Source organism: Calliphora vicina, chromosome 4, assembly GCF_958450345.1.
Source record: "Calliphora vicina chromosome 4, idCalVici1.1, whole genome shotgun sequence".
NCBI lineage: Eukaryota > Metazoa > Arthropoda > Insecta > Diptera > Calliphoridae > Calliphora > Calliphora vicina.
Genome location: NC_088783.1, coordinates 6275513 through 6297887, shown reverse-complemented (window position 1 = coordinate 6297887; position 22375 = coordinate 6275513). Strand labels below are relative to the sequence as shown.

At 30.7% G+C, this 22375-nt stretch overlaps 1 protein-coding gene across 5 annotated transcripts in view; it reads left to right on the top strand.

Annotated features, from left to right (window-relative positions):
- The window catches only part of tay (tay bridge), a 76260-nt gene that overhangs the window by 46613 nt on the left and 7272 nt on the right, over nt 1-22375 (top strand). For all 5 annotated transcript variants that reach the window (XM_065510369.1, XM_065510368.1, XM_065510370.1 and 2 more), the window contains one exon: nt 21732-22325. In XM_065510369.1, the coding sequence (XP_065366441.1) occupies nt 21732-22325 (594 nt within the window). The remainder of the gene's footprint in view (nt 1-21731; nt 22326-22375) is intronic.

The following is a 22375-nucleotide window of genomic DNA, read 5'->3' as shown; positions in this document are numbered from 1 at the left end:
AAGGCCCCAGATATCTCCGGGATCCAAATCTTCAACAATTCTGTCAGACATACTTTCGAGAATTTTGCTATTTAAAATCAGCAAAATCCGTCCATAAATAACGGAGATATGAGCAAAAATCCGAGACATCCTCTGAAAATTTCATCAAAAAACACAATGTATTGCATGCTTTGACAAAAAAACAACAAAACGTATGGTTGGATGTGCAAGCTATGCGTATTTTGTTTTTTTTTGTGTTTTGTTTCTTTTGGCGTTGTTGTTGTTTTTTATACAACTAACCGTTTGTTTGGTTGTGTGGATGTGCAAGCTTTGCGTATTTTGTTTTTTTTTGTGTTTTGTTTCTTTTGGCGTTGTTGTTGTTTTTTATACAATTAAACGTATGTTTGGTTGTGTGTTGGATTTTTTGACAAAAAATCAACAAATCGTATGTTTGAATGTGCATGCTTTGCGTATTTTGTTTTTCTTTTGTGTTTTGTTTCTTTTGGCGTTGTTGTTGTTTTTTATACAATTAAACGTATGTTTGGATGTGTGTTGGTTTCATTGCCTTGCGTATTTTGTTTTTGTTTTTTCTTTTGGTGTTCTGTTTCGTTTGGCGTTGTTGTTGTTTTTTGTGTTCTTGATAAATTTAGGATGCTGTACGCTGAAAGTGGGCAATGTACATACATATATACTAATTATAAAAAATAATAATGCATCCACAACAAAGGTGAAGGGTATATAAGATTCGGCATAGCCGAATATAGCACTCTTACTTGTTTTATATCAAATTTTATTATTGAGGATAATTTAACGGAAAATGTCTGCAATTTGTTTTTAATTTATGAAAAATTAATAAACAACGCATTCTTAAGTAATAATGTCCCCTTTTCCACTTTTTTAATCTGTATGCTTAGTTTTTTTCGTGCACTGTAAATAGATATGAATAAATATAAACATAAAAATATGTACTAATAAATGTTTATGCTAATTTAGTGATCAACACTGTTGTACTCACTTAGTGGAATGGACAGACGACATTAGTTGTTTGGTTGAGCAAAGTAGAGTTTTGGTTTATTGGGATGTTTGGTTAGGTTTTTGTCGCTCGTTCGTTCGTTCGGTCGAATGGCTGGTTGGTTTGTTAGATGGTCGTATGGTTAGTTGCTTTTGTTTGGTATGCAAGTGGTATGTGGGGAATATGCCTGAACATTCATTTCGTTCAGCCAAGCAAGCAGCCAGCCAGCCAACAGTCAAGTCAGTCAGTCAGTCAGTCAGTCCATCTATCCGTCCATATAGTAGTAGGTACATATCTATATAGATGCGTGCATGCATGTATGCATACATATTCATATAAGTAAATTATAATTCCAAAGTGCATAAATGCACACTCAATGTGTGTATGTTTGGAATGGAATGGAGTCAGTCGATTGGAGTTGATGTCGAGTAGAGTAGTAGTTATTATTGCATTGCACTGCATAGCTGCCTGAATGCCTGCCTGCCTGGTTTGCCTGACTGACTTGACTTCACTGCCTGCCTGCCTGCCTGCATATTCATACATCGTTTATTGGCAATATCATCTCTCGTTACGTTTGCAATGCTCGTATTTGATAGCTGTACTGATGCTGAATATCAAATGAATTTGGAATTTTTTTTGTTGCTGTTGTTTTGTATTTGTGTAATTTTTGTACATTTTTTCTGTTTGCTTCTTCAGTTTTTGAATTTGTATTCTACGTGCTCCTGTGGTTTATACACTCTCTACACGTTCCATGAGTTTAATGTTGCTGTTGTTGTTTTTGTTGTTTGTGTAGTAATTCACATTGGTTGTGTCCCCTTTTATTGTCCATCCATATACATTTGTTCATCATCATCTTGCCTCTTCACCTTAAGTAGAAAAGGAATAAATTTCATTGGAATGCCATGCTATATTGGATTCAGTACTTTATTTATTTCTCATTTTTATACAATACTTTTTTTCTTTTTTTTTTGTTCATTTCTTCCAATTTAAATTCAATGCAATTCTATCTTAAATTAAACTACACTTTTGTGTGCTTCCACAAAAGAATAACAAACAAATAAATAAATAAAAACAACAAAAGCATCTTAGAAAGTATCTACGGAGTACTGGGCATACAGTTTTCTTCTTTTTTAAAGATTTTTTTGTCGTAATTTTGTATTTTTTTTTATATACGATGTTGTCTACGTTGTGATTTTTTAGCTTTGTTGTTTTTTGTTTTCTTTGCATTTTGGGGATTATTGTATCTGTTGGATATACGGGTACAATAATACTCAACCATGAATTGAAATTTTTAATATTCACATTTACTCACACAAAAAACATGGCCAACGTCGAGACGAGAGTACAACTGTTTGTCAATGTTTTTTTTTGGTGTATTTTTTTCTTCTTCGAGCAAAAAAAAAACGGGAGAATATTATAGGGTTGCCATTTGCAAACAAATAAAGGAATATTCCTAATAAAGTTTGAAACATACTTAAATTTTCTAAAGATTTTCCTCAACTTAAAAATGCGGGATTCGCAGTTGATGGCGTATCTTTTTAATGCGGGTTTTGTCTTTAATAACTTATACATATGTAATTTTAACGGGTACATATCTGTCAAAAAACAACAAGTTTTTTGCTTCGAAAATGTCGAATTTTGTGCCAACAAAGCGTCCTATGCGGGAAGTTTTGCATTACTTCTTTAATTTAAAAAAAAGCTTCGGAAGCACAGCGATTGCTCATAGAAGCTTATGATGAATGTATTCCATCGGTTTCAACGTGCGAGAGGTTGTGATTTTGACACGGAAGACAAATATCGCATAGGACAGCGAAAAGTGTTTGAAGACCAAGAATTGGAGGAACTGCAAAATCATTGGGAGCTACTCAAATATAAATTTCAAAACGTTGGCGAGCAGTAGTTCCATACGAATTGAAGCCGAGAGACATTGAAGTACGATTTTGTACTTCTGAAATGCTGCTTGAACGCTATAAAGAAAATCATTTTTTCCCCTAATCATTACTTGCGATGTAAAGAGGATCCATTACGATAACCCGAAGCGTAAGAGATCGTATGTGAAGCCCGACTAACCAGCCGAATCGATACCCAAGCCAAATATTCATGGCGCTTAGGCAATGCCTTATATTTAGGTAAAGTTCCTATATATTATGAGCTGCTGAAATCTGTAACATAGGGAACTGTTGATTCATTTGAAGCGAACATTGGCCGAATAACCCCCCGACATGAAACCGTAATATTCCATCATGACAACGATCGGCCACATATTACATTTAGAAAGATGTGGTTGGGAAGTTTTGCCTTTCCCGCTTTATAGTCCAGACTTTGCCCCGTCCGACTACTATTTGTTTCGATCGATACAGAACGCTCTCCCTGGGATACGCTTCATTTCAGAATAGAGTATCCGAAATTGACTTGATTCGTTCTTGGCCTAAAAATATGAGCAGTTCTTTTGGCGCGGAAACGATATGTTGTAGGGGATATGTAGGGGATCACGTGATAATAAACATTTAGTACATATGTTCTAATTATTCAAAGAATAATCAAAAAACCCTCCACGGTCCCATTCTATGTTTCTAATTGTGCAAAATCTTTGAAAAATTTAAGATGGCTTTTTTGAGTTATCCTTTGACTAAGGAGAAGGTGAGAAACGGATTTCTAGAAAAATTCTTTAAAATCTACGATTCATTAGCTTTAATCTGAAATCAAAAATGATAAAATCCAAAAGGAAATTTCCCCTGCAAAACCGAAAAGTTTTTTAAAAAAAGAAAAAAAGAAAAATTTAAAATAAATTTTACTTTATTTTCCCCTCCAAATGGTTGACCTGAATCCGAGCCTGAGTTTATTTAAGTTATTAACCGTTTTAATTTTGGTAATTTGCACACGCATCTATTAAAAAATATGAACTTTCTATATAAAAAAAACAAACTAAAGCTAATTTTTAAATTCTGGAGAACATTAAATTGTGTATGGTCATTGAAAACATATATGTGTACTAAATATTATTAAATTTAGTAGAGTAAAGGTTTAAAAATTAATTCATTTTTTGATCGACAATTTCATTTCGTTCCAACTATGTTTTTGGAATGTAGACTAAGTATGTGTGGTTAAAGTATATGGCCAAATTCTTTGTATGTAGTTACCATGATTATTTTCAGTAATTTAGATATTATTACGACAGGACAGATATCTTCATAATAAATCTTCTAATGGTTTAACTAGTTTGGGTGAATCAATATTTCACATGAAATATGTTCCCTTTTCCCATTTTTCGCTCATCAACTTTGTTCACGTGAAAAAATTCCCGATGTTGTGAAATTTTTAGATGGAATTTTGTAAACAATACACAGCTGTTATGGACAATTCATACTAGATAATTCTGAGAAGCTGATTCCAAAATAAAACTATTTTAGAAAAGATTTTCTACACATAATGTACCGGTATGCTTCGTTATAGTTCCCCATTAATTTTGGGCAACACTGAAAGAGTAAACAAATGCACACAAACAAACCAAAAATGCAACAATTTTCTCTGCTCTCATGCAAAACAAAACAGCAACAACAAAAATGCAGCAGCAACAACAATTGCAGGAGCAAAACTCATCACATATTTTTGCATACATTATTGTTTTATCACGTTCCTATACCACTCCTCACCTCCCCCCGAATCAACCCACCAATTGGTTTGTGATTTGTTTGTGATTTTCTTTTTCAGTAGATTTTTTTATTATTTTTTTTGTATATTTTGAAAAATTGTTAAAACTCTCACACTCTCAGTGACTTTTTATTTGCTGTAGTTTGTTTGAATGCATATGTATTGTAAATCTCTCTCTAACTGAGAGAGTGTGGTTGTTTGGTGTATCTGTGTGTGATAAAACGAAGGCAAAAAAAAATCAAAGTACTAGGTTGTTGAGTACTTTATAAAATCCATGGTATTCAGAGTGTTTCGTGATATGAAAGCAAGTGGAGCTTTTTTGTACGCTAAATATAACGGTTGTCGGTCGACATTGTCGGAAAGTTTAGTTTGAAGAAAGAAAACAACAACAACAAAAAAGAAAAGAAAACAATTCACGTTCGATGTTTGACAGCGATAAACTCGTATTATTATAGTCGCTTGTTTTGTAGTTTTCTGTTTTGTTTTGTGTTTGTTGAAAACGTCACTTTAAAAGTTTCGTGTGTGTGCAAAAAAAAAGTTTTATTTTTTGATGTTTAAAATTGTATAAAAAAAAAATCACATCAAAAAAAAATTAAAAATACATCAAACAAAAAACATAAAAAATAATAAAAAAGTTAAACCATTGATACGGTATGATTGGATTAAAACAGACAAAAGGACAGATACTTAGTAAAAAAAAACACATTTTTTTTGGTTTATGGATTTAATTTTTCTGTGACTGTCCCCTCCTCTGCACTCTGCACTCTACAATCTACTTTTATTTATTTATAATGCATAGAGTATGTGTGTGTATTTTGTATACACATGTATGACGATGCTTTTGGACAGACACCTAGAATGCGTTTAAATTTCGTACACTTTTTTTTTGGCGATTTTCAAGTTACATTTGATATTTTTTTTTTCTTATTTTTTCATTATTCATGTTCGTTCAATGTTTGTGTCCATGTATGTGCTATTTTGCACAGTTGTCGTTCTTCTTGCTGTTGTTGTTGTTCTTGCTCTTGTTTATTTTATTGTTGTTTATTTGCAAATTTGCCACAGCCCAAAGTAAATTAATAAAGTAGACACAGTAGAACAGCTGACTATTTTTTTTACTTTGGTCTGAACTGTCAATTCACTTGTGGTTGTTGTGGCGAAAAATACAACAAGCCCAAAAGCAAAAACAACAACAGGCAACTTTGACAGCTCAGACCTTAAACCAAAAACAAAATTGCTTGTGGTTTTTGTAAATGTTGTATTTGTTGTAGTACTGTCGCTACTTTATTAATTTACTTTGCCACAGCCAATACAATGAGAACAGCAGTGGTGCCAAATCTTACGAATAAAATCGCTTACACTTTATATCCACTGCGTGAGGGCCTTCTATTATTGTTGTTGTTGTTGCTATTGCTGTTTTCATTAACATTCATATGCATTGGTTGGCAAGGGGATGATGGGTGGGGGGTTCTGTATGTTTTGTTGATGTTTGCCAATGGATGGATGGTTAGTTTTTCAATCGTACATGTTATGTACCACTACACTGCCTCTACCATAGATATTCCACATACGACTGCCGGCTGATAAGTTATTTGAAATTATAAAAAAAATATGTATGTGCAAACATTATTTATTTTAAGCATGGAGTATTTCCATTTTATATTTTGAGATCAAATCTCTTTAAAATCGAATGTTGAATTTTGGAATGAATGCCAAAACAATAAATTATGGCAAACAACTTTGTATTAGTACATAAATGTAACAAGCCGAACACCGGCTGCTATTTTAAAAATACATTCGCGAGTAATTTGCCTCGTGTGGACCACTCTTGTCGATGTTATTATAAATATGAACATCAATCGACACGTTTTCCCCACTCAGCAGAACATGAACAAGTGTGTGTCCGTAATTCTTGTGCGACGTATGAGTAATATTAATCAATAAGGAACTAATTCTATAAAGAATTAATTCAATACGCTTGGAGTACTAAGGAATTTAGACAACGAATTATTTCGTGAATGCTTTAATGGAATTGTTAAGAAGATATATTTAATTTGATTTTGAAAATTAAATTAAGAATTAATTCTTTCAAACCGTTGCGTATGAGCAATATTATTTTTAAATTAATGTTACTCATACCACTACCAATTTTCAATAGTCTATAAATATAGGGTACAAGTCAGAAACAAATTAGAAAAGTTATTCATTTTATTCATATTTCTTATTCTTTGAAAATAGAAAAACCGCTTTCGGTTTAAAAAATATAGCAACAAGAAACATTTGATAATGAACAAAAGACGGATCATTAGCTATGAAGATTTCTATATATGGATTAAAAGCAACGGAATCCATTGGAAAAGAACTCAATGTTCATATATTTGACTTGAAATTAAGCCCATTGTATTGTGAATATTTTTTTCTTGTACCCCTTTAAATCACAGATCTGTGACACTCATATACAATTATTTGATTGATTTGAAAAATATGTACATCTTCAGAAAATCGTATTTTTCACAGTTAATTAAATGAAGAGAACAATTGAATCGTTTATTTCAAAAACCAGTCAAGCAACTGTCACTTGACATTTTTCTGCACTAAACGCGGATTTCTCGGCTCTGCTTCACCATAATAGAGGGGCAGTATTAAATATTTTTTGCTTTAAACGATGGATTTACCTTTACAAAACAGAAACCGCCCAATAACTCATTTTTTTTTTTGTTACTTGACTGGTTTTTGAAACCAGAAGTATTTGGTAAGGTCTAAAATCATGTATCCTCACACCAGCCAAATTAATTATTTTGGAAATTACGTTATAATATAATAAAAGGTATGTTTTTCTAACAGAAGAAATCGAAAACCGAAGAATAATTGTCGGTTTGAAATACTACAGTTTCGGTTAAAACCGAACACGGTACTCTATTTGAAATTATATTGTCTGTATGCTGTCCATTTTATGTTCTGCATACGAACTAAGTGATCGATAACGGTTGCCAAATTGAAACGGTAACGGTTGCCAACCTTGCAAACTATTATAATTACAAGAGGTATTTTTATTTTTCAAACTTAAGAAAAACTTTTAAGATAACCCGCGCAAAATGACTCTGTTGCCTGGCCAGCTAATAGCTAGCCTGTCCCGGTCTGGTCGGGCATAGCAGTGTATGGCCTGGCCTGTGCATGCCTGTTGTGGTTGATTGTGGTTGCATGTTGATTGCCTATCGTCGTCGTCGTCATCGTCATCAACAACATGGTTGTATTGCAACAACAACATATTCAGTGACGTATAAACGAAAAATTCGCTACCTGAAGCTAGTAGACAGTTTGAATTCCAAAAAAAATATAAATAAAATATACAAATCCTTATACGAATTTAATTAGTGCGATTATAATTAAATATAATTGGTAAAAGTTTCGGTAAATACAATTGGTCCATTATTATAATAAAAATACAGCCATTTTTGGAAAAGCGGCTAGAGAAGTTTTTTTAATGCCTTAAATAAATGCAAAAAATATTTCAATGAAGGTGTCGTTTATGAAATTATCATATTTTAAATATAAATAAGTAAATATTTGTGTTTACTAAATAAAAAAAATAAAAGCAAACAAAACAAAGCAAACTAAATTAACATTATTTATTTTAGCCAAAATGATAATAAATTAACAAATTAAACATAAGCGAAAATTTGCCTTGATTTAAAAATAGTAAAAAAAACATAATAAACAAATAAAATTTTAATTAAAAATAACTGCATTTGTTAAATCATTTAAAAAATTCCACAATAGCTAAAAAAGAAATTAAAAAAAATAAATAATATTGCAAAGTGGTTAAAAAGAAATTGAAAACCAATTACACAGTTGTTAAAACCAAATAAATAAAATAATGGCGAGCATAAAATAAATACATAAATATGTAGTTTAATTCAAAATTCAATCATTAAAGCCTTTAATTAAATGAATAAAATAATCTTAAATAACACATCTTGTGTAAAAAAAACCTAAATCGTGATGATTTTAAAAAAATACAAAGTAAAGTTAAAAATTCCTTAAATGTTTAAATTTAAAAGCAAAGATTTCATTTAAAAAAAAATCTGTAATATGTGAATAAACTGTTGTATACTAAATATAATGAAGTAATTACAAATTAATTTAAGAATTTGTAAAAACATTTTCGAATATTTGAAATTTATTCAAAAATTAATAAAATATTTTAAAAAATAGTGTACTCGTATTAAAAAAAAAATCGGCCCAGTTATGGATAGATAATAAACTAATTATTTAAAAACCAATATAAAAAATAAAATATTTTAAAAACATGACAAGTGACAGCAATATTTATAAATATATAATCAGCATTCCCTGATTAATCACTTCAATCATTAAAATATTTCAAATAATTTTATTTTGAATAAAATATCAATAAAATATTGCAAAAAGTGTTTAAAAATAAATTGTTTAATAAAATAACAAAATAAAATAAATTAAATAAAAAAAATATTGAAAAATGTACTAAAATTTAAATGTTTAAAAGGAAAAGTGTACAAAATATAATTATTTAAATCGCAAATAATTTAAAAATCTCGTCTAAATTGTTTAAAAAAATATAAAAATTTACTAAAACGTTAAAAAAAAAAATTCAACAAAACTTCTCTGGCAATCATGTTTAATTCCAAACTTCCCTTCAGATTATGTTTAATATGAAAATCTACAATTTAGAAAATCATTTTGTTTATAAATAAAATACAGCGGAAATTCCATCACAATTCAAAGACAAAAGCAAAACTACTTGTAGAATCTTCACTAATAATATGAATCTCCTTAAACTAGTTTCGTGCTCGATTTTAACTGTAACCGAAAGCCGACAATTATTCTTCGATTTTAAGTTTTTTTTTTGGTTTAGAACTAAGGAATGCACACAAAAAAGTGCCATGCACAAGTGAAATTGGTACCGTTTCAGTTTTTAAGTTTGTATTTGCACATTTTTCTAAAAATCGAGAATTGATAAGAAGTACAAAACAGTATTTTGGAAATTTTTTTACTCGACTAACAAGGGTACGTCCGGATATATTATTTTTTGATTTGGAAAATGTACAAGCAGCATATGTAAGGTTGAATAATTGCTGATCTTCTTCAGTCATCCATTTGTTGAATTGAAAAAGTCTTAGATAATCACCCCTATCATGAAAAACATGTGAAATTTATGTTCCCATGAAATATCCATTTTCCTCGAAGGGAAATTGCTATCGTGATATTCCCCTGAACTTTTCATTCACAATAGTTGATTTTGTTCGTAACAGCTGTTTATTGTTTACAAAATTTCATCTAAAAATTTCCCAACATGGGGAATTTTTTCACATGAAAAAAGTTTATGAACGAAAAATGGGAAAAGGGAACATATTTCATGTGAAATATTGATTCGCGATAAGGGTGAATAATTGTATTCTAGGCAGTTAACGTCAATTTCCTATTTTTATTAGTTAAGGTAAACAATCAATTTCGTTCCTCATGAAACTAACTGGGGAAAAATTTCTGAAGGCATATTCTTAAATTTTGAAACAAAGATTAGCATAGATTAAAATATACACATAAAATTAGCATACAGACAAAAATCCTAAATCTGCTGTCAAAAGCCAGCTTTAAACAGCAGGTTAACAGGTTAAATAGTCTACACAACTACAAATGTCGTTGGCAGCAATCGTCACAATGTATCCAGCTACTTTGTTACAATGAAAACGACAGCAACATCGTAACCAGCTGAAAATGAAGTTTGACGTTTCCATACATATTGTTCAATGTCGGCTACGAAAATTGAAATTAGCTTAAGTTGGCTACAGCGTCATGTATCTGTGATGGCGTCAAAATAATCGTTTTCATATAAAAATGTGTATTTTAATTATGACAGATTGTGGTTGATAGCCTGCTGTGGTCTGCCAGTTTTAAGCATGTAGTCAATGTATCCCTTAAAGACAGTAATTGTCACTAATGTCTGATCACTTGGCTCTTTCTAATTTATATGTTTTGGGTCATTTAGTACAGAGAGAAGTTACTTTATATATCCCAGGTAATCTAGCGTGAAGACAATTGTCACTTAAGTGTGTCTAAGTAATCTAGAGTGTAGTCACTTTAAACGTCTATTTTGTACCGCTCTATAGAATGTAGTTATTTTAAACAGTAAAAAAAGTAATCTATTGAAGAGGAAGCTCTGTTTACAAGCAATCGATTATTGGACTGACTATGAGATGTCTTTATAAAATACTATTTGTTAAAATTATTAGTTATGTAGCTGGTTAAGTAACCAGTTAGGTAGCTAGTTAGGTAACTGACTCTATGTAACCAATACATTGACTACTTTGGACCAGCTATCAGGCAGTTTCATTGTAATCTAAATGATATTGTTACGTTTTTATGTTTTAAAAACGGTAGTTTATTTCCTTTAAATAAACTTTTGATTGCAAATAAAAGCAGTTTAGTAGTTTAAAATTTATAATAATCATTCTGTGTTTTAATACACACACTTATATTACACACTTTACAATGTATAAGAATATACTGGTAGCACAGTTCATGTTAACTCTTACAGCGCCTATGATTAACTTAACGACTGCAACCTCTGCCTCTATTTATACACAGCACCATTTTCCTTCCAGTAGCTTCATGAAAGATCTTAACGGACAAACGAGAATGTTCGAATTCCAGAGCTTTTAGCAGCTTCAAGGTTAATGTTAGCAGCTTAAACATTTGGTGTTGCCATATTTACTAAAAGTGCTAATAACTGCGTACTCTCAACATGTTTAAAAACATGATCAATGTTGCAATCAGTCGTTACAGACCGTTAAATTCAAATTGATATTGCAATTTCGTAAAAATATTGGAACTCTTCCTTAAACGATAAGAGTGAGTCTACTACAGCTACAGAGTAAAATTGAAAATGGGAAAGGTGGAGTAGAGTTTTTTTGTTGCGCCTCTGTTTTATAAACTACCTAAAAAGAGGCCGTACCCTCTTTAGCTTGCACATCGTTTATGCACATACGTTGTTTGATCATTCATTTTCATTTTTATTTAGTTTTTTTTTTTTTTTTTAATGTTTGTTGCCTTGTGCGAGTATAACAATTTATGTATGTAGATACGTGGCAGACAGGCTAAATTACATGACTTCGAGTTTGTTTGTGCTGAGAGTATGTGCTGATTTTGCAATATGTAGTGTGTTTATTATAGGCAACAGTATGAAAAAGAATAATTTTAACTACAACAACAGCTTAACTGATTGTGCAGCAAGTAAATGTTGTATGTTTGGGTACAAATAGTAGGTAGGTAGGTATTACCACTTATACTAACATTTAAGACCTGACTGACCAATTTTTTGCCTTCACACACATAATCATCGTCAACGTCTTGCTCTTCCTGATCGTTGTCATCATCATTCCGGCTTGAAACTCAAACTTTGTTTCACTTTAATTAGCTAAAATTTGAGTGCAAATTTTTAGAATGTGGTTTTTAACTTTGTTTAATTAAGCCAAAACTCTCACCAATTAAAAGATATTTAAAAAAAAAAAAAATTATATTCAGGCGATCTCTAACACACGCATGTTTGTTGTCAGCATACAGAATGTTGAAAACATGTTTTTAAATAAAAATGCAGATGAACTACTTGCTAAAAACTGACCCCTACTACTACTAGCTGACTGACTGTCTTTTTCGTCGTTCATTTATAAAGTTTTGTTTCGTACTTGAGTATTTTTTTTTGTTATTTTTTATATTTTTTCATTCACTCGTGAATATGTGTGTGCGAGTGTTTTATGTGTAAATTTGCATAAGTACGCGTTGCGCATAACAACGAGGAAACATGAAATAAAAATAAAAACGTATTAAAAACAACAAGAAAAACAATACAAAAAGAATAAAGAAAAAACAATAATAGCCGAGAATTTTTTTTTGCCACCATATGCCCTCCTTTCTCCCCTACTCCACCAACAACCTAACAACAGCAACAAAAAAATTAAGAAGAAGAAAAAAAACATTTATTGTTGTCAAATATACTACGACGAGTACTACTACAGTACGTTGTCGACGACGACGACTACAACGACAACATTGTCGTAGTCATCGTTCATGATGTTGTCGTTGTTCCTTGTTGTTGTTCTCTCGTTATAGTCGTTTGCCATCTTTTAGTTGTGTATTTAAATTTGTTCCTTATGTAGCCGCCTCTGTAAACTGTATAGAAGAGTAGAGTGTATTATGTCTGAATGTTAAATGAAATACAAAAAAAAAAAAATATTAATAAAAAAAAATTATTTGAACGTTGATTTTCGCATTGTGGATATTGACACAGTGGTTCAAATACTAAATAGAAATTTTCTTTTAGAAAAAAATTTCTGTGTCCCAATTGCTTTTCTACTCTTCACCCTGAGTGACAAGTTTTACATTTTGTTTATAATTTATACAAAATAAATTTGGGACCCTATAATTAGAGTTTCGTATTCGGTTTTAATCGAAACCACGGTTTTTAATGGCTTAGAACTGAATTCTTTTAATTAAGGCTGCCGGTATCGCTAAGCTACCGTTACCTCTAAAATACAATTTCAGATCAACTACGGTTACCGTTAGACCAAAATAACTGTTATTACCGTTACTGATATACATAATCCGAAATACCGTTACCGATATTCTATCAATAATTTTAAATTATATAAATACAATTTTTTTATTGTAATAATTTAAATCTTCAGAATTTATAATTTAATAAATTACCAACTTTGTCAACATATTTTTGATATTTGTAAATTTTATTAACAATTTAATTCAGTGTGAAATTATGGTTATTAAAATACCGTTACCAAAATGTGCCAAAATATCGTTACCGAAATATGTCAAATTAGCGTTAACGTTAACTTTACCTGTTTACCGTTTTGTAACCAACCTTCTTTCTAATTGTAATACTGCAAGAGCAAAATTAGATAAATTTGGTGGATTTTTGTGAAAAATAGATTTTCAAATGAAATATTTTTAAGTTTTGTTTGCGACACAAATCTGAGATTTAAAAGGAAACATGAAAAAATAGTAGAGTCCAACTTAATAATCGGTTTATGTTTCGGATTAGGCCAAAAATCCGCCACTGCCAGTATTCGCGAAAAATTTCGCCGAATTCCGAAACCGAAACTTTTATAATGAAAAAACATAAAAATTTCGAATACAAAAAGCCTCTAGTAATAACCTTTAACTTTTCAATTAAAATGAAATGAAAAACGTTCATAAATTAAATTTTTTTTTTTTGAAACTTGTAAATTTAAAAAATATTCATAACTCAATGTGCTTAATTTCTACAAAGCTAAATCCACATAAAAATATTATAGGATGGATTTATTTGCAATAATAATTGTATTACATTAATTGTCTATACCTTTCGTATGGGAGCCAATAAATTTTCTAATAAATATTTGGAAAGCTTTCAATAAATTCATTTAAAAATACGGATCATATCTGCTGACAATTAAACTTTGAGCACTCCCGTGACTCATTCGATACTTTAAAAAAACGTCTAGTATTTTATTTAAAAATACTCAATTAATTTGATAAAAACTTGTCCGTTCATGTCTTGTCATCCATTTGTTTATTTCTGTTTTCATACAAAGCTCAGTGCAAAGAAGCTGAATCCATTCGGATGTTCCAATGACGCAATGGTTACTTTGTGACAGGATTTCAAAAAAAAATGTATAAAAAATGTCTTTATGACAGTTTTTTATATAGAGAATTATCTGTATCAATTTCTCTATAGTATATTTTGTTTATAATAGTTTTTTTCTACAAAAAATTATTTGTATAATAGTTTCTTCTGTGGAAAATTATTGCCTGTATAACAGTTTTTCTATATAAAATTTTCTGTATAACAGTTTCTTCTGTGTTTCTTATCTGTATAGCAGTTTTTTCAAGAAAATTATCTGTATAACAGTTTCTTCTGTGGAAAATTGAGTGCATAACAGTTTTTTCTATCGAAAATTGCATGTTTAATAGTTTTTTCTATAGAAAAATGCTCTAAACTGTTTTTTTTGATTCTAATTTTGTGTATAGCAGTTTTTTCTATTAAAACTGCATGCATATTAGTTTCTTCTATCGACAATTTTCTGTATAAAAATTTCAACTATTCGACCATTTTGTGTATAACAGTTTTTCTTTAGTCGATTTGCATCTAGTATGCAGATAATTAATTTTTAAATTAGAACTCTGAGGGTGAAAAAGTAGCATTTGAACTTTGTTTTGATACTGAACAAAAGTTTATTTTTCCATCCCTGTTCTGAACTCATATTCCAAGGATAAGAGGTTGAATGAAATGCAATTTGCTCTCTTTATTGTTTACATGACTTCAAAGAGAGCTAAAATTGTTGAATTCAAAAAATTTTTACGTGTTCCTTTATCATTTTGTAAGATTTTCATTATTATCCTTTTCTCTCTTGGTACTAAAAATTGCTTTTCAATTAAACTTAAAATTACTGTTATAGTAGGTAGGTATGGATGTGTGTATGTTTGTTTGTCATTGTTTACGTCATTATTAAGAGATTTGGTTAATTTGGCGTGATAAAGCAGCAAAAGATGATGATAAACTTGATACGAGTATTTAAATAAATTTATCTTAAAAATTCCACTGTTCGGGTTTCGGTTTCTTTTTAGTTGACTTGTTTGTTGTTGTTTTTTTATGTTCTGCTGTGAACGAACGAGTAGCAAGCAAGTCTGGGGGGTATGCATACGATTTACTGAGGTTTTGCGTACTATTGTTGTTGCTGTTGTGCTTAATATTGCTGCTGCTGCCCGTTGTGAATTTATTTGCAAACACCACTTTTTTTATTATATTTTTTCTTTTTGTTTTCTCGCTTTCTTGCTGTTTTTTTGTTCTCTTTAATATTTTGCTTGTTAAAGCTCTTGTGTGCGTTTAATACACCATTCATATACATAAATATCTACAAACAACACACCAGACCGACCCCTCATTTCTTCTAATATAGTACGCCTCTATTTTGTTTGTACTACATTCATACTTGTGAACGAACGAACGACCGACCGACCCTTCCTGTTTCAGGCATTCATCCAACCAACCAACCATCTATCCATCCATACATTACCATTTTTATGAGTTGAGTGAGCGTATAAGTGTTTGTGTGAATATGCCCAGTTTTTTTTTATCATTTTTATTTCATTTTGTGTATTTTTTTTTCTACACGAGAGTGTGTGTGGACTTTTGCCAAAAACTTTTATAATACCTCCTCGTCGACACACTCCATCAATTTGTCTTAATTTATAATCGGTACGGATTACAGTGTTAATTACGTTGCAGTGCAACATTACGAGAAACATGCCGACAAGTCGGTTTTTTTTTTGTATTTAATATTATTATTCCATACTTCTCACTTTGTGTGTGTGTTTGGTTTGGTTTATTTTGTTTTTGTTTCTTCTTGTTTTTCTTTTGATTATAAGCTGTTTTAAATGCCTTTTGGCTTCATACCTTTAATAATGAAGTTACCGGACTAATTAAATAAGTAATTTATTCCTAGACGATATTTAACATATTGCGCTTCTTTCTCTCTGTGTAGTGTGCGAAAAAATAATTTTGTTGTAGGCAAATTGGAACAGAAATGTTTGATTAGAGTTTAATTAAGAATTATGTAACTATGTGTACTTTAATAATTATTTGGGGATAAATACATACATACATACCTAATAGAGTATGTAAATATGTATGTTAGAGTCCTACCGAAGCCGAGTTTTTCATGCCGAAACTGATATTCATCACAATCCGAAACAAACCGAAACTCTTCAAATATAATTCATATTAATTTCCGAAAAAATTAATTATCCTTTACACAGTTTTGTTGAATTGATATTTTTTTTTCTTTTTTTAATCTTATTTTTAAAAAGTAAATCTTAATGGAAAATCAGTTTTTTTAGTAAAATTTAATAAAAGGGTTGGCCATCTTAATTTTAGAGCATATTTCAACTCAATTTTAGGTGCCCTGCAGCACTTCTTTACATTGTTTTTTTTTAATTAAAAAAAAAAAATCCAAAATTTGTTTTTAAAAATTAGAAGAAAAAATTTTAAATTTTCAAAAACAATTTTGAAAAAAAAAATTTAAATTTTATTTACCTTAAACTATTTAAAATTTGTATTTTAAAGTACGGCCGAATATAGCTCTCTTACTTGTTTTTTTATAATTTTAAATTTAAAATAACTTTATTCGACTATTCGATTTATTTACAATTATTGATCGAATCATTTTTATTCGACTGACAACCCTAATAAGTATACCATGCATATTTATTATTATTCATAAGAATAAAGGACACAATATTCGGATTATCAATAATTATGTATTTAAAGAAAATCTTTATTTTGTTTAAATGCGAATACATATGTAATAATACATATCTGGCAACTTTTGTTATCATGTAGTATTACAATAATTTCAACAACAAATACACATACATACCCTACATACACTTTATAAATAGAAAAAAAAAGTATGCACAAAGAAAAATTCTCTTAAAAAGAACCATCATTACTAAACAAACGAACACACACAACGTAACGTACACAGGCAGTGAGAGAAAGCTTAAAATAGCTGAGTACATACAACAGCTTAAGCATCCAAGTACTAAAGTAATCGCTCCTCTAATTAAGTGCTTTACTACTATGTGCGCCATAATGTAGCTTAAGTGTGCTGTTCTTGTTTCTTTCTTATTATTTTCCCCCCTTATTTTCTGTGTGTGAATGTTTTTTTCTTTTTTATCAAATAGAAAATCACCCTGAAGAAGAACACAACCTAACAAATAATATACAAACAACAAAGCTATAATAAAATGGAACAACAAAAAAAATGCGCAAAGCTTTGAAATAAGACAACATAAGACCTGTGTTTGGTTGGTGTACTTTTTTGCTAAAGAAACGTTCGAATGACTGAATGTACCTACTTGTGCGTGTGTACGTGCAACTACAGTACAACTTTAACTACTTTACTACTTATTATAGTCTACACAAAGTAGTTACTTGAACTTTTTTCGTTTCTTTTTTTAATTCCAATGCGAAATCTACAAATGTGTTTGTTGTTGGTATGTTACTGTTTTATGTCCCCCTCTTTCAGATAAATGAAAAAATGGCTTTGGTCAACCAACTATTACTATGTATTTCTAACTATTACGGAATTTTACGAAATGTCCACCTTTTTTTAATGTTAAATACCTAGTTTAGTTTTAATTTAAATATTGCATCAACTGTGGACAGTATGAACTATGTTTGTATGTATTAGGTACGTTAAAACCCGGGAGATTTTACTACCTTGGAGAGTTATTCGTGAAACCGCACCCAGTCAGTCAGTCATATAGTGCAGTTGGATTTTGTTTTGTCATCAGAAATAGCGACATAATACTTGTTGTTTATATGATACAGGGATTTTCAAAAAGCAGTGTTAACTTTAATAAATTGAAATTCGACTCAGTAAGCCGAGCTGCTGAGTCGAAATACATACATATGTATATTAGGACATTATGACAATATGACTGATAAGAGACCTTGTGAATTGACCAAATGTTTATAAATATTGTACGAAATAAAGAGGATCACTAAAAGACTCGATATTCTACTTCCATTCAATTAAAATGCATTTTCACTTTGTAATACATACCTACAATCCTCTAGACTCTAGAGGATTCAAATTTGAATTTAGTTTAATATTAGAAACATTTCTTTGGAAACAAAAATTACCCGTTTCTAATGTTTACAATTCGCTTTGGTTTGTCCAAGTTCAAAGTTCAATTTTCAACAAAAAGCCTTAAAACTTTTTTTATTTACATAAATATGGCAGATTGAAAAGGAAAAATATTTGGCCTCTAACGATTCTGAAATTTTCTCATCTACATGTACCTCAAAATTACTTCCGTTTTATGTCACGTACGATATTTCGCTCGATATTTTGGACAACAATATTTTGAAAGTTCGTATAATTTTTTTTTAAATAACAGTTAGCAGTTAACCATTCTACGTAGTTATTAAGGAGTTTTTGCGTGTTATTTTTATATAAAAGTGAAATGATTTGGAACTAGTTTAAAATCTATAGAAACTAAATTAAAAAAAAGTTTGAAAGGCCAGAACAAATTAAATGGGGCTATTAGAGGTTAAGTGTAAATTACATCTAATACTGTAAAGTATCAAGAGTAAGTACTATAAATTTCAGCTGCAATTATTTGCCATTCTAATAACCAGAACGATTTCAGTGCCTACATATTTTACACATTTTTTTTTGTATTTTTTTGGTCAATTTCAAAAATTATGTAAGTTTGAGGGTTATTTACGTCTATGCTGAATTGGCCAAAACCATATATTTGTATGTCGAAATTTTTTCAATGGATCATTTATGTTATTTTTAATTATAAACCTAATTGAAGCCATTTACAAAAATGACATACTTTTTTCGATACTTTTATAACGTCAATGTTTATTTGGCCAACTCCTATATGCAATTTATAATATTTTTTGCGATGGATCAAGTGTGTTTTTCTTAAATGTACACCAAATTTCAAATTTTACATGAATAACCTAACTTTTTCGATAATTTCAAAACGTCCACTTTTGTTTGGCCAAACCCTGTATATGTATTCCGAAATTTGTACGACAGCTTTTTTCAATCACTTATGCTATTTTTCATTTTTGGACTAAATTTCAGGCATTTACATGAATAACCTATTTTTTCGATGCTTTTAAAACGTCCATGATTATTTGGACACACCCTGTATATGTAATCCGAAATTTGAATAACCGATTTTTTATTCTTTAATTTTTGGAATAAATTTCAGCCGCTTACATGCAAATTTTTGATACTTTAAGAACGTCTATGCTTTTTGACCAAACCCTGTACTTGAACATCGAAATATTTATCGATCGGTTGGTTATGTTATTCTTAATACAAATACCAAATTTCAAACATTTTTATGAAGAAATAAAGAAGTTATGGATTTTTGGCCGGAATTGACCACCGTGCATTGTATGGTTAACAATACATAAACATTCAAAGTGGGATGATCACGAGGTAAACATTTAGTAAAACTTTCCCAATATTTCGAAGAATAATTTTCCCCCATTTTCTCAATCTCTCAGGGTATTCATTTCAAAAAATGGAAATTTACACTTAAAAAACAAAAACAAGAAAAAAAATCAAAAAAAAAGTTGTATGTTTTTGTGGAATTTTGTTCATGTTTTTGTTGTGTAAAAGTGTAAAAAAATCTGAGTGTAATTTTCCATTTTTTTCTTTTTTTAAATGAACAACCTTTCTGATTATCGTTTTTCGTAACGATAATTATTTATTAATTTCACTTAAAACTTTAAATTTTTTTTAAAAAATTTAAACATGCTTCCGAAAAAATAGTAGCGCATTGACTGACGGACGTTATTAATCCATGATATTAAATTAAAAATTCTCTTTATAAATATAACAAATAAATAATTGAATTATTTATTTTTTTAATAGAAATGCATTAGAACACTCTTGAAACCAAAAATTATAGTACCAATTTGCTTAAATATAAAAGTTATATAAAAAATACAAACAAAAAAAGTCACACAGAAATCAAACGGTTGTAAATTTTGTGAAATTAATGCTGCTAATGAAAGCTGAACAGTGCCAAAGTAGTCAAATGGAATCACATTAAATCAAATCATCAAAAATGTGTCGCCATGTATTTAATTTTTTATTGAGATACTAAAAGACTCTATTAAGTGCTTAAACGACAACGACGACAAGCTAAATGTAAAAATATACAAATGTATCTACATATGAACGTATGTACGTAACTTCAAAGTGTTTATAAGTTATATCGCTCTGGCTAGCTGTCTGTCTGTCGTATTTATCAAATTAATTTAAATTGATAAATGAACAAAATTGTATTAAAAACTAATTAAAATGTTTATTTAAAACTTAAAAACTATAAAATTCCAAATATAAAAAGTGTCCGAATTATCGTAATAATCGTTTTCAAATCATAACATCCCTGCTATTGGAAATAACAAAAAAAAAAAACAATTACGAAATATTTGCTGTTGTTTTGAACATTTTGTGTGGATATTTGTGTATTAGTGTTGGTGAACCGCGTAGTTTTTTGATTTTTTTAAAATAATTTTTAAAAAAATCGGAAATTCACGGTCCAACATTCGAGAGAAGTTAACAAAATAGCGATTATTGTACGAGTCGAGTCTTCCAGTAGCAATGCACAGCAACAGGATGGTGTTTGTGCTGCTGCTGCCGCCGAAACAGCCGTTGCTGCAGTTGCTGGCTCTGCGGCGATTTCAAAAACTTCAAAAAAATCTTCGTCAGCCTCAAGCATCAGTCAAACACAAATTACTACAACAACGGCGTCATCTTCTTCGAAATCAGCAACATCAACAACATGTGGCAATAGTCAAAAGCCGCAAACAACTAAAATTGCAACAGCTACAAAAACATCCTCAACAGCAGCAGCAGCAACAACATCAAAATCATCTTCTAACGTCGTTAAAACGACATCAATTGGTTCAAAAAACCACTCCAGCAGTGAACCCATCATGTCCTCATTATCAACAACTTCGTCTACATCCTCCTCTTTACCCACGATATGTACCGCTGCAACAACAATTGCATCGCCGTTGCTATCTTCGTATCCAACATCATCACCAGCAACAATGGCAATTACATCAACAGTGCAAAAGGTGAGTTTTTTTTTGCTTCCTATGCTAAAGCCGCAAGCAAGCATCAAAAGAGAAAACTAAAAAAGAAAGATCACACCGACACACGAGCAGACACACAGAGATAACCTTTGGCATCATACTTCAATCATCGCTGGAATTTCAGTTGCTTCGTCTGTATTTCATGAGAAGCTTTTTTTTACTCCAAAAAAATTAGGAAATTTTTGGAGCAAAGGAGGAAAATGCTTCCAATTTTTTTTTGAAATAAAATATGAAATTTAGCCATATTTTTTTTACTATAAGCCAAACTTTTGATCTTACGTTAGAAAATAAATGCTAATTTAAATATATCTACATATGTATGTATAATAAATTTAATATATAAAAATTACGTTCCATTTGCAGGGTTCTGAAAAGTTAGGAGCCATAGTTTTTCCCTCTACGCCCACTCAACAAATTTCAAATACAACTCCAAGTCCAACAACTCCTCGAAAATCATCCGATTATCCGCAACAGGCGACTAGTACAGCAGCACCTTCATCCGTGACAACAAGTTTAACATCAAGCACCACAACACCTGCCTCCTCTAACTCTATTACTGTTGCCGGCAATTTAGTGCAAAAATCTGGCAATAATGAGCAGAATTCAGCTCCACCCTCACCATTTCCCGGACCGCCACCTGCAAGTGTGGCTGGCGGTGCAGTCTCAACAACATCTGCTTCGTCGTCAGTACCCCAAGGTGGCAGTACAACGACGGGTCATCCACATGCACATTTGCATCCTCATGATGGTCGACCATCATCTGCAGGTGGTGCTGGTCCAGGAAGTTTGGCATCGAATAATAGTAATAATATGATGATGTCTTCAGGGACGTTGCCTCCTCATGCTATGTTTGGACCAACACCGCCACCAGGACCTCCAAATATTGGCGGCGAAAAACCGGCATTAGGTCCACCCCATTCTTCTCATATACCGCCTGCATTTTCTTCTGCCAATCAGGTGATTTTTGTTTAATGTTAAAGTTTTTTGTAATTTTTTTAATATTTTAT